A 12,681-nucleotide genomic window follows, 5' to 3' on the forward strand; every position below is an offset into this window, starting at 1 on the left:
CAACATCTAGATCATGTGAACGAAAACAAGAGTACAAAGGGGTAGAAAACACCTAGAACAACCCAATAATTGAAAATAATATATTGAGTTTCCAACGGTCTTCTGAGACTCCATGTTGGTCCAGTCAAAAAACAAAGAAAAAAAGAAAGAAAAAGATGATGTGCTTACTTAATACATTAGCAGTGCACTTACCTTATATTTCTTTCTAATCCAATTAACGAAAACCAAATATGTATTTATATAGAGAGAAGGGCAAGAGTCCATCATGATTTTGCCGCATGATTCTGGATGAGTTAGCCCTCTTTTCCTTATCTATATATCATCTTAGATAGTTATGCCTTCCTTCTATGGTGTCCCAAAATCTTGGTGAGCTGTAATTGCTCATGCTATTTGTTTGGAGGTTCGCTCAGTTGTTGATTGTGCACACCACGTGTTACCTAGCTATAGGTCGGCTGAGTTGGTATTGCGATTTTGGTGGTCATCAAATCTACGCTATATCATCTCTTATGGCCAGAATTGTTTGAAAGAGACATCACTGAAAAAGTGAAGATTTTCAATCTACTTTTCTTCAAAAATGAAGTTGATCAAAGTTGAACAGATGCATTTGACAATATTATCCATCTCCAATTGGCCAAAATATAGCTCAAGGGTATGGGCCATTGCTTACATGATAAAGACAGAAGTTTTGTCCTGATATCTTTAGCAAAAGGACAATTAAACAGTACGTGTTGTATGTTTTTAGTGTTATTAAATAGAGGATTAATTTCAGTGTTATAAAATATCAACTTAGCTTCAAAAGTAACAAAGTGTCATCAGATATATCTGATGTCTCCATTGACATTTCCAGGCCTAAGGTTTTAAGCAAAGCTTCCTCATCTGAAGCGAGTTGGACTAGGATCTAAACACTATATCTGAGCCGAATATATTCTGGTTTACATTATGCAAATCAAACTTGATTAAAATTCACTTTGATGGGAGTTTAAAAGGTAAAAGAAGAATGGTCAAATCAACCTATCCACCAAAACATATTGCTGCCAATTTTTCAAATTGATCTGGACTTGATTAATTCAAGTAATGGACCATTGTCTTGGCGTCGTTACAAGTGGTGAACTTATTGGATTAGTGGTGGGCAGGTTATCATGATTCTAAAAGAGAGGAGAGATAGAGGGAGGAGGTATTGCATTACCATAAGTGGTGTCATAATCCATTTGGCATATAACTTGATCTATTTTGAATTGATTTTGATTTCTCACAATGCTGCGAGTTGCAATCAAATTAGAAACAGATTTTTGAAGATAAAATTGTTTAAAACTTAATATTTGATTTTGAGTCCATAGCTCAGTGATGGCGCAATTGACTATACATCAGTAGGTCACGATTCGAACCCGTTGGGCCCTTCCAAATCAAATTATTTATTTGAGATTTAATTTTCTTCTTTCTTTCTCTTTATTTTTCCCCCCTGTTCCATCTGTTCCTGTTCTTTTTCTTTCTTTGTTTTTTTATCTTTCTTTTATTATGTATTCAACATTTAAATGGGTTTGAGCATGTAAAAATAAACAAACAAATAATAAATAAATATATTGTGAGAACACACAAGAATCATTGAGTTTGTAAATAGCTGTTATATTTATTTATCATAATCCTTTTGTTGATATAAGAATTATTTATCATAATCCTGAGTGTCCTTATATAGTCAAAAAAAATATGACATTATCTTCATATTTCATCTATTAAAAGCATTAGCGTCAAAGAAAGATTATATTTGTCTTTTTTCTGCCCTGCAAGTTCCAATAGTATAAGTCAGTTGATTCAGCTATCATATACTTATGATTTTTTCAAATAATTTTTGGTCCTTTATATCTAGTCTCTTATATTTCTAACTTTTCTAGTCATTTGCTTGCTTAGCTTTTCAAATGTTTTTTTTCCGTATATTCTTTCCTTCCTTCTTTTCTTTTCCTTTAATCCATTTGGATTTTTTTTATATACATTTTTTCCTTATGCCTTAGGCCATCATTGCATGTGTTTATATCTCAATATTTATTTTAGTTTTGAAGTGCCATAATAACTATTAGAAAAATTTCCATTTAACATAGTTATGGAATTGTAATGACAAACAATTTTCCAAACAATTGCACTGATTTATTCGAAGATATGCACTTAATAATAGCATGAAACATCATTTAGAATTAATAAAGATATATATAGTTATTCCTTATCCAGCATATGGGATCGTTGGAGATCTCTGCTTGTCTATAGTCCAAATTAAAAAAATTGAATGGGGTCGTTGCACGCCTCTGTGGTGATGGTTTGCTAGCTGCTGCACTCGATCAGCGGTAATCCTGATGCTGAGCATCCACGAGTTGGCATTGGATGGTAGAGAAACGACTTCGACCTATGCTCCAACACTGGCTCTGACCTAAAATAGAAGAAACAAAGAAGTTCACCAATCGAAGTGTGTCCGATAGAGGATCCTCCGATATCTAAGTCAAACACGATTTTCAGAGAATATGAGGTATGAGAGGAGCAAAGAGGTAATATAAGAGAGTTGAAAGAGAACTTACTTAGAAAACCTTAGGACACACAATATATACGCATGGGACGGAGCCCACTGCGACATAGTTTGGAACTATATGTTGGTAGATAAGATAACAAACCATGTATCTCACTCATGAAACATACTTGTGCTTCTCGATCATGGAGATTGGCTTAGGTATCACGTTTGCTATAAACTAGTTAGCGATCATAGCTGAGTTATTGCCAGCTAAGGAGAGAGTTTCAAATGCATAGGACTCTCTACAGACCTTTTGGATCAGCTATGTGGCAAGCCTTGAATAGTCAGCTCATACCTAGATTGCTAGCTTTCATTAGTTCATTTGCCTCATCAGCAAAGGTCAGTTCCAAGGCATATCACTTTTCTCCCACTTCTAAGGCCAAGGTAACATGATTGGCTTGGGTGAAGGAAGTGGCTTTCCTCGAGCAAAACTGATCAATCAAGACAAGCTGCAAAGTCGATCAATCGGGGCTATCTTGCTTGATTCAAAAATCTTCTAGAGACTACATTTATGATTGTGTGCTTGCATTTGTCCTTTCCGAAGTGGTATCATTAGTGGTAGAATTTTTAGGATGACAATTGGATGTTTTGCTAGTAGCAATCCTGGCGATGGTTCGAAATCGAATGTCTAATCGACACGTGTTCGAGATCAGATTGTTTGCTCGAATGGCTGCATTGATCTAAACCATCTAAGTCTCTATATAATGTCTGCAGTTTGTGCTTCGTCTTGGTTTTAAAGTTTCTGCAACCAGTCATCTTGAGAATGACCAAGGATGAACCCACACTCCACCCCTGAAATCTTTTCTCTTCTCCATTCTTGACTAGGGTTTTCCTTTGTCATCACCGTCGGCATTCATTAATTCTTCCATTTTCTTCTTTTCCTTAAGCTTTCGGTATGCTTCTCCAATTTTGTATTCTAGTTCCTTCTCTTTGTTCTGCCCTTTTCTCTTCTTTTCTTTCATTTCTTGTCTTGAAGAAGTGTCGAGATAGATAACAGAGAGGTTGCTTGGGGGGATCTTCTTTCAACAACCGGTTTTGCTCCATTTGCTGAAAAGAGCATACTTGGGTAGGTCGACTTGGAGAGGATTTGTTCTAAGTACCACACCCATCAAGGCTTCACTCTGAAGTTCCCTGGCCCTTTTGAGCTGGTGACATCATCCAAGAAGAATCTCGCTATATACGATGAAACTCTAAAAACAGGTCTAAGAATTTTCATTCCATGCGCTTTTGCTAAGCTTTTGTATAGGTATCAGCTTGTCCCGACTCATCCCAAATGCATGAAGGATGATTGTTGGGTTCGTTCTTTTGTTATACTCCACAGTTTCCTCCTTCTTTAGGGTTGTTCTGAGATATTTTCTTGTTTGAGAAACATCCTCGAAATAATGATGGTTACACCATTCCAGCAAAAAAGGTTGCCACCTTGTTTTCTTCAACCCTTCCTCTATTCATGGTTAGAAGGGCCTTTCCATCGCAATGGTCCATGACGAGGAAGAAGATGATGAATCTGTTCCCAATCTTATCTAACAAGGAGTAGGCAATGATCGGCACCCTTCATGGTATGATGGCACCATCTTTGACCAAACTGCTTTTCGAGGCTGCCTTGGCAAATAGTGACCTTAGTCCAGCCTCTGTTAAGGGTAATTTCTTGATCTAATTGAATTTAAATTCTTCTGAGAATCAATGCTCGACTTTTCTGACTTGTTATTTGTTTCATAGGGATGAATTTCGACCTTAACAAGCTCATGTTTGAGGCTAGCAAGGATACTCCCCACAAGAGGAAGCTTAGTAGGAGTGAGGCCGACCCTTTGAGAAGGAGAAAGGTGAAGGCACCCGATGCTTCCCTGATCCTTAACGCCAAACTTTCTGTGCCTAAGTTCAGCAAGTGTTGCTTAGGCTGAAGGTCGATTTGATGAGGCAGGGGTCGCCTAAGGTGAAGGTGATCACCTCAGTCCCTACTCCTCTAGCTACTTTGAAGGCTTCTTCGATGGCGGTTTTTGAAAGGCCCCCTCCTGGAAGCGCCAACAGTTGTACCTAAAGCTCCTCTTAATCCAACCTTGGATCCTACCATTGCCGTCAAGCTTTCTCAAACACTGACAACTGTCGATGAAGTTGCTTCTACTCTTGAGCATGTTTTTGTATTGGCATAGGTTTCAACTCTCACCATAGAGGCCCTAGGAGCATCAATCTTCCAGCCACCCCCATCTTTATCTCAGGGTGGCCAAGCTGGATATTTACAGGCCAACATAGTCACTCAAGACCACTGACTCATTTCTCAAATCCTCCGAGCTTTCTGCTAAGTTGTTTAGGGGGATGATGCCTTTGAAAGATGAGAGGCATTTTTTGAAAAATGATAGTAGAGGAGCTCATCAATATCGCATACACTGAAACAGTCGAGGTGAGCATTGAAGATTTAGAGTTGTTGTTTAATGTATGATTCTTATTGCTAACTTCATCTTTCCAATCACATACCTCCTATGTTATCCATGCCCTTGGAGCTATCCTCTTAGCCTACCACCAAAGAGTAATGGCGGCCAATCATGAGATTCGCAAGGCCGAGCAGTGAAGGGCCTTGGCCAAATTAGAGCTAGCAATTGCTCAGAATGTTAGGGAGCATGTCAAGGAGCAAACTCGCCTCTCCTAGGAGAAGAAGCATGGCTTCAAGTCCATCCTTGCTGAGGCACGAAGGAGGCTCGAGGAGGTGAAGCTAAAGTTAGAGAAGATGGTGGTTTGGCTCAAGGAGGAGATCGCCCGGCACCAAGAGGCATTTAGGTAGCAAAAAACAAGGCTTCTATAGTTAGAGAGAAGTTAACCCGAGCCGAGGGCCCAACAATCTGAGTTGAGAAATGGATTGCTAGGGCCAAGGAGAGGGCCATTTGAGCTAAGAAGTTGGCTACCGATGCCAAAAGATGAAGGCTCGATGGGTAGTTTAGAAATTTAAAAGCTTGAAGGACTTTTGCAGCGAGATGCTGAAGGCAGCTACGGACTCCTTCAAAAAGGGATTCGAGGCATGTCGAACAATAGTCGGTGAGCCACACCCTCAAGTTGAACTTAGCCACATTACTCCCGAAGGACCTGCCATTGTCAAAGAGGAGGGACCTTCTTCTAAAAGGGAAGGAGGAGAGGGAGAGGAATAGGAAAGGCCTTTCATTTTTTTAGCTTGGTAGTGAAGGGAGGAGGGACCTTCTCTTTTTTGCTTCCATATTTTGTAACCCTCCTCGCAATCTTTTATAAAGAATGACTTTTTCAAAATCTCATTCTTTGTTTTTGTTTTGCTGAGTGTTATAGCTTGGTCCAACACTGGTAGCATGTCCATATGCTTTCTAGGGCTCGTTCATTGAGACAGCTTGATCGGCTTTCATCGATCGGCGCCTAAACCGGTCATGGAATTTTCAAGCTACTTACTCCTTGGTTTTAATATAGTCGAGGTTGAAGTCCACTGCATCTAGAGGCCACTAGGTAGCCTCATGAATAGGTGATCAAATGACGTCACTCTAGCCATCTTCGATTATTCCAAAAAAAATTTCTCGGTCTCGCTTTAGGAGGATCATATTATCAAATCACAAGCCACCATTATAAGGGCTGCAATTCTAAGTAATGGCCTCTGAAGGTTGAGATTTTGAGAGCATTTCCTAGAGGAAGGGTTATCGTCAAGGGCATAGGGACCCGCCACATATCCAGCTATTTTAAGGACTCAAAGATCGCACCATATGTCCAACGATCAAGCCAACTGAGACAATCACAGCTATCAGGACCCTCCACAAAAGGAAGGGGCTTCACCCAATGGATGGGATAGGTTTATGCCTCTTTCTTCTTCCTCTATATCCTCTTTGTTCGAGTGCATGGAGCTCTTGTTAGCAGACTAACTTCCAGATCATCTTGAAGCTCTCTTGCTCATCATGTTATATGCCATAAAGAGAGTGGCCAAGATCGAGATGGAGCTAGGGCTTTTGTAGAGTCGGTTGGCTATAGAAAAAATTGGTGATGTTCGTTGGAGAGTGGTAAAAATAGAGGCTGAGTTGAGAGGATTCCAAGTATGGGTGGAGGAGGCGGTGCTCCAGACTTCTGAACTCGAAAGGGAGAAACAGATCGCTTGCATCGGGCTATAGAAGTAGAAAGGAAGGCCACCAAAATAATAGAGTATGAATCTTCAGCCAAGTTCAAGGGACGTCATGGAGTCCTCACTAGGGACCGCTTAGGTGAGGTCACCTCTTTCTTAAAGAAAACAGTATGAGGTGGAGGTCGGACTCCTTCTAAATGTGGTAGTTGATGAAGACTCCTGAATGTTGTAGTCTATGAGGACCCGACCATCCTCAAGTTGTTTTCAGGCAAGGTGAAGCGCTAATTGGAGGAATTCGATCAATAGCCTCTTGACCCGATCTTTCTAGTTGCTAGACTCAGTCTCAATGTCTCAGTCTTATACTTATTTTATATAATCATTTGGCTGTCAAGGCGATGCTATTTTGTAATTACAGTATTGAATGGAAATAACCTCAGCTGATATTTCATCATCCCATTTTTGCTTGAGCTTGTGCATGAGAATGTTGGTTGATCCATGAAGTAGAGTAGGTCAATTTCGTATGCGGTTGTCCCAGTCAGCCTTTAGGTCGGTGCTTTCGAGAGACAAAAAACTAAAGTGATTTCAGATATAGTGTGATTTTGTTGTAGCTATTGATAATTCTCATCACAACCAGGTGGATTAGAGTTATCATCCTAACGTTTTAATGAAATGATACATTTGAGGAAACCAATTTTCTTCTTTAGAAAATAGTCGGGTGGTTGGGGGCGCTTGTTCTCCTCATCTGAAAACTCTGAGAACCCCATATTTCAACAATGTTCAGATGAAATGGTTTTTTATTACAAGGCCTCATGATATCAATAAATGGTTTTCTTATGAAGTGTGAAGAATTCTGATTGTCTTCTGGTTGTGCCACACTCTCTACATTTCTTATGTCAGAAATCTGCATTTTCTTTTCTTTTCTATTTCTTTTTTTTAAAGCAAACAAAAACATGTATCCTTGACAATATTATAAATAACCAGAGCTGTCATGGAGCGTCGAAAATTTTCCTGTTGAGGTCCAATGTTTCTTAACAGTTAGAATCCATTTGTCATCATCCTTTGGTCAAGCATGTCATTTATGCAACCGGGCTTGTTCACAGAACTGTTTTCTTCTTAACATCAAAATTTACAATCGTGAGGAGAAAGACCACCCTCTCTATCCAGGTGAAAACCACACTTTTTTGTTGGCCCCACTATGACATGATTTCAAGAGCCTCTCTGGTTTGTCCAAGGATATTAAATACAGTAGCTGCTACATGAGATGGTGTCAAGCCAGCCTCTGCTACCTGATCAGCTGGTGATCCATGGTCGATGTATCTATCTGGAAGAACCAATGGTCTCCACTGCACTCATGATGTTACAAATCAGAATCAGTAATCCTGCGTGACTGTTAATATAACATCTTTGATCATACCATTAGGACAGTGGATTTTTTACCTTTGTTTTGCCATCAAGGAGCCCATTAAGTGCCATGAATTGAGCAACATGAGAGCCAAATCCTCCGATGGAGCCTTCTTCTACTGTGATCAGCACCTCATGTGATTTAGCCAGGCTCCGAATGAGCGCCTGATCCAATGGCTTGCAAAAGCGCGCATCAGCAACTGTTACTTTAAGACCATGTCGCTCCACCAGGGTAGCAGCAGCCAAGCAGCTCTGAACTGCTGTTCCATATCCCAGAAGAGCCACCCTTTCACCCTCGATCAGTATCCTACCTTTGCCCACCTGCAAATGCCTCTTAATCTAGTATGTCCTCATGATTGTAATGAGAGCTTACACAAAGTTAAAAGGACATGGTCTCCTTAACAAATACCTGAAGAGGGACGCCCTTGTTTCCTGGGGGTAGAGGAACACCGACCCCATTACCTCTTGGATATCGCAAACAAGATGGCCGATCATTGATGGCTGCTGCAGTCGCAACCATATGAAACAGTTCAGCCTCGTCAGAAGGAGCCATGACGACCATATTTGGCAGGCATGCCATGTATGTGACATCAAATGATCCACAGTGAGTTGGGCCGTCAGCTCCAACAAGCCCAGCTCGATCCATCGCAAACCTTACTGGCAGTTTCTGCAAATCCACGTCATGTATCACCTGCATCACAAAACTAAAACATAAATCTCTCACAATTCTGCATGTGTTTTGATGAGGCTTTGTTTCAAACGCTTATGAAATGGGACAGTTGGCTTCTGATTACATCTCACGTTTTCATACTAGAGCTGGAAATGCTAGAAGGGGGAAGTAGAAGAAGAAATACTGCGAGCAACATTGGCTTGCCTGATCATATGCCCGTTGTAAGAATGATGAGTAGATTGCACAGAAGGGCTTAAGGCCTTCACAGACTAAACCAGCTGCAAATGTGACAGCATGCTGCTCTGCAATTCCAACATCAAAGCACCTTGTTGGAAAGCGGCGAAGAAAGTAGTTAAGGCCTGTTCCCCCTCCCATTGCTGCATGAATTGCAACGATGTCTTTGTCCGCCTCTGCCTCAGCTATCAAAGCCTCAGCAAAGTAGTTTGTATAAGATTGAGTCTTGGCACTGGCTTTGAATTGCTTTCCAGTTGCTGGATCAAATTTGGTGACACCTGCAAAGAAAAAATACAGGTCAGAACATAGTAGAGATTTCCGCTGACTAGAGCCTCATCTTCAAATCTTCATTACTCTGCATTCGTCCACAGGATTCAGTCTTTACCATGATACTTGTCTGCAGCTCTCTCTGCATAGGGGTATCCTCTTCCTTTCTCAGTTACAACATGAATGAGAACTGGGCCTGTTGCTTTTGTGCTCTTAACCTCTTTGAGAATGGTGACAAGGTCATCCATGTTGTGACCATCAACCGGACCTATATAGTAGAGACCTAGCTCTTCAAACAAGGTTGAACCAGACCCACTAATCATTCCTCGAGCATACTCATCCACTTTTGCAGCTAGTTTATACATTGACCCTCCAATCTGCTTTGTGACTCCCTAAAAAATGTCAAAACACACAATTCAGACTTTGATGATTGCAGAAAAGGAAAAAAGAACAATAATTTTTGCCTCATAATGCTTGTTTTCGCCACGGGCATTGATTCTAGTTCGTCAGTAGACAATACTGAAGAACGTTCCATATTAGGACCATCATTTCCAGTGAATCTAGCGCAAAGGATAAGCAACAAGTTGCCTTGGATAGGACTGGAGGGGAAGAACAAAGAAGACTTTGATAGAGGACAAGAGGAATCATCTGAAGGTAAGATTCCAGCAATAAACTAGCTTTGGCAATAGATTAGAATGAACAGCAAAGTTCTTCAACAAAAAAGAGTCAAAATAAAGTAGGATCAATATAGCCAACATGGTGTGGCAGGCCTTGTTATTGTATCTTATGTTCAAGTGGGAATTAGACTGCAAAATCCAGCTTGATAGAAAAGTTCAGAAATTAGCCCACAGTCAATCTTACACAAGACATGCGAACAAAATTTTTGTAAACGTCCATAAAAGAGCAATTCCTCAAGAAGTCAGTTCGGTGAAGCTGTGTTCAGAAATATTTCTTTCTAATTTTTTAGTCTTGTAAGCTTGTTGTTACTCTTAGAGAGGGTGAACAAGGAGGAGAAAAGAGACACACATACCCACACAGGCACATCCACACCCACAGGCTGAACCATCCATTATAAAGAACATATATACTTTACTTACCTTGGCTACCTCCCTGAGTTCTCTTAGAGGCCGGCTAGACTGCAATCTACTGAGAGCACTGCTCAAAGCTCCAACCGGTGGTATAGGCCCATCAAGATTTGCAGTGGGCAGAGAAACCTGCTTATTGTCATTCAGTATGACAATCATGTCTGAGTCAATATATCCAGCATTGTTCATAGCCTCATATGCCTGTCCAGCAGTCATGGATCCATCCCCTATTACTGCAATCACATTGTTGTTTCGGCCCTTCAGGTCTCTCCCAACAGCCATCCCTAATCACCAGAAAACATCCCACGGATTCAAGCAATCAATAACTAATGAAAAAAAGTTGGCTCATCAGTCTAAAAACAATGGCAGCTCAAGAGGATGAAGTCTATATTATAATGCAGACATAAAACCAGAGATTAGATTTTAGTTGATATGGAAGTTAATAATCACAACTCCTGTTACAAACTAGGTAATTTATTCAGAGAACGGTATAGGTTCCAAAGGTACCAAGGGCTGCTGAGATACTGGTGGAACTGTGACCAGCACCAAAGGAGTCGTACTCGCTCTCCGAGCGTTTAGTGAATCCAGATAAGCCATTCGTCTGTCTCAAAGTTGGCATCTTGTCTCTCCTCCCTGTCAAGATTTTGTGTGGATATGACTGCAAAAACATCAAACTCTCAGAACAATTGGTCTTTATTCCTTTGCCATATACTGAAAATCTTATATTAATACTTGAGAGATAAATAAGCAGACGAAATAAACTCATAACTATATTCCAGAGCTGTCAAGCAGCAATCATCATTTTCTCTATCAGAAGAACATCACAAGACAGTATAGAAGGAAAAAGACATGGAAGAAAAGAAAAGAACCTGGTGGCCGACATCCCAAAGTATCTTATCTTCAGGAGCATTGAAGACATAGTGGATGGCAACTGTTAGCTCAACGACACCAAGGCTCGAACCAAGATGACCACCGGTTTTTGAGACATGGAAGATGATGTCCGAACGGAGCTCATCTGAGAGCTGTTTAAGTTCCTGCATGAATTAAATTGATAATTGTAACTTCAGCATCATTGCCGCCTTATTTTTGGCACAAATCCCTAGCAAACATTTCAGAGAACATGTGAAAGGTGGTTTCCGGCATTCCTTAGCTCACCTTGATTGAGAGATTCTTCATGTGGATGGGATAGTTGATGGTGTCCAAGAGAGGAGTTGGTGGCCTCTGTGAATGATACTCTCCACTCTCTGATAGTGATGCACAAACGCATGTGCTTTTCCTAGGCTGTAAAACAGCACAAAAACAACCCATTTGCTTGACTATATATGCTACTGACTGGAAATCTATATGTTGCTTAAGTTCTAACATGCTAAAATAATTCAATTTCCTAATTACAATCATCTGTGATCTAGACCACTTTAATGGTCGTTTAACTTAGATCATCAATTATAAATCACGAGAAAGATTCAAAAAATTAATTTTCACCATTATAATTCATAACCAATAACCAAACTACTCATACAACTTTGTCTATTAGAATTGAAGTTTACACAAAGATTAATGCCCTTATTTTGTAAAAGAATCTGCAATAGGACCATGCATTGGTTATGCAGATCAGAAAAAAAAACACTGACATTACAGAGTTCCAACTAAAGAACCTAAAGAGGACTTGCAACGGTTCAAAGTATCAGAACGGTAACCTGAAGGAAAAATTAAGGGTTAAACAGAGACCAAGACTGGAAGATGGAGCAAACTAACCTTGAGAAATCTATTTCGATGTTGGAGGGCTTGGAGAGCAGCCCCCCCAAGGCAGTGGGAAGACAGGGGATAGGGCTTTTCCGGATCTGAAGCTGCTGTGGCAAGGAAATTACATGGGAAGAAGAAAGTAGCGAGAGCCATGGGAAGCAAGAGAAGAAAGCAACAACAGACTCCAGAATAGCAGAGGAGCAGGAGGAGGAGAGTCCAGAAGGATAGAGAAAAGAAAGAAGGCTGGAGTTTATATCTTGTAGTGGGGTGGGCGGCAGGGAGGGCGGTGGGGGCGTGCATGTTGGATGGCCATTGAGAGTGAGACCGAAAAGGAGAGAGAGAGGGCAACGGGCGAGGGCTCCTGTTTGTGGCTGCTATTAATCGGCTAAATTCAAACACCACTCGCCATGTTACACGCCCCCCCAAAAACACAACACCCATTTGCCGTGTCCCCGTGAACCTTCCGGCCAAGGAGGTCGAACAGATATAGGCACCGGGTCTCCTTATTGGGCCACCTCACCAGACAACGGATAAGTGGATGGACACGGTCAGAGAAAGCAAAAAAACCTATATATGCCTTGAGGAAGACTCCTCTGTAGTGATCGATTGAAATCGGAGAGTGGACAAATACGGTGATGGTCATCCTCCCATCCGTGAGACATGTAGACTGGCT

The 12,681-nt window shown here is 40.9% G+C and overlaps 1 protein-coding gene across 1 annotated transcript; it reads right to left on the reverse strand.

The window, feature by feature from the left end:
- Positions 1 to 7,599: 7,599 nt before the first annotated feature.
- Positions 7,600 to 12,355, reverse strand: LOC103710963 (probable 1-deoxy-D-xylulose-5-phosphate synthase, chloroplastic). The gene is made up of 10 exons (XM_008796908.4): positions 12,021 to 12,355; positions 11,421 to 11,546; positions 11,135 to 11,299; positions 10,773 to 10,923; positions 10,278 to 10,549; positions 9,299 to 9,572; positions 8,884 to 9,191; positions 8,419 to 8,700; positions 8,046 to 8,330; positions 7,600 to 7,951 (listed from the first exon to the last, which is right to left on the reverse strand). Exons 1-10 carry the CDS (start codon positions 12,306 to 12,308, stop codon positions 7,802 to 7,804), a joined length of 2,301 nt encoding a protein of 766 aa, XP_008795130.3. The 5' UTR covers positions 12,309 to 12,355; the 3' UTR covers positions 7,600 to 7,801.
- Positions 12,356 to 12,681: the final 326 nt, after the last annotated feature.

The sequence above is a fragment of the Phoenix dactylifera genome, chromosome 1 (genome assembly GCF_009389715.1).
Source record: "Phoenix dactylifera cultivar Barhee BC4 chromosome 1, palm_55x_up_171113_PBpolish2nd_filt_p, whole genome shotgun sequence".
NCBI classification, from domain to species: Eukaryota; Viridiplantae; Streptophyta; class Magnoliopsida; order Arecales; family Arecaceae; genus Phoenix; species Phoenix dactylifera.

Bases quoted from the DNA above. Each gene is read 5' to 3' on its own strand.
- LOC103710963 (XM_008796908.4), bottom strand. From the start codon at position 12,308: ATGCACGCCCCCACCGCCCTCCCTGCCGCCCACCCCACTACAAGATAT. The intron at 10,550-10,772 runs GTACCTTTGGAA...TCTGGTGATTAG, and splicing joins CAGTATCTCAGCAGCCCTTG to GGATGGCTGTTGGGAGAGAC. The intron at 9,192-9,298 runs GTAAAGACTGAA...TTTTCTTTGCAG, and splicing joins AGCTGCAGACAAGTATCATG to GTGTCACCAAATTTGATCCA.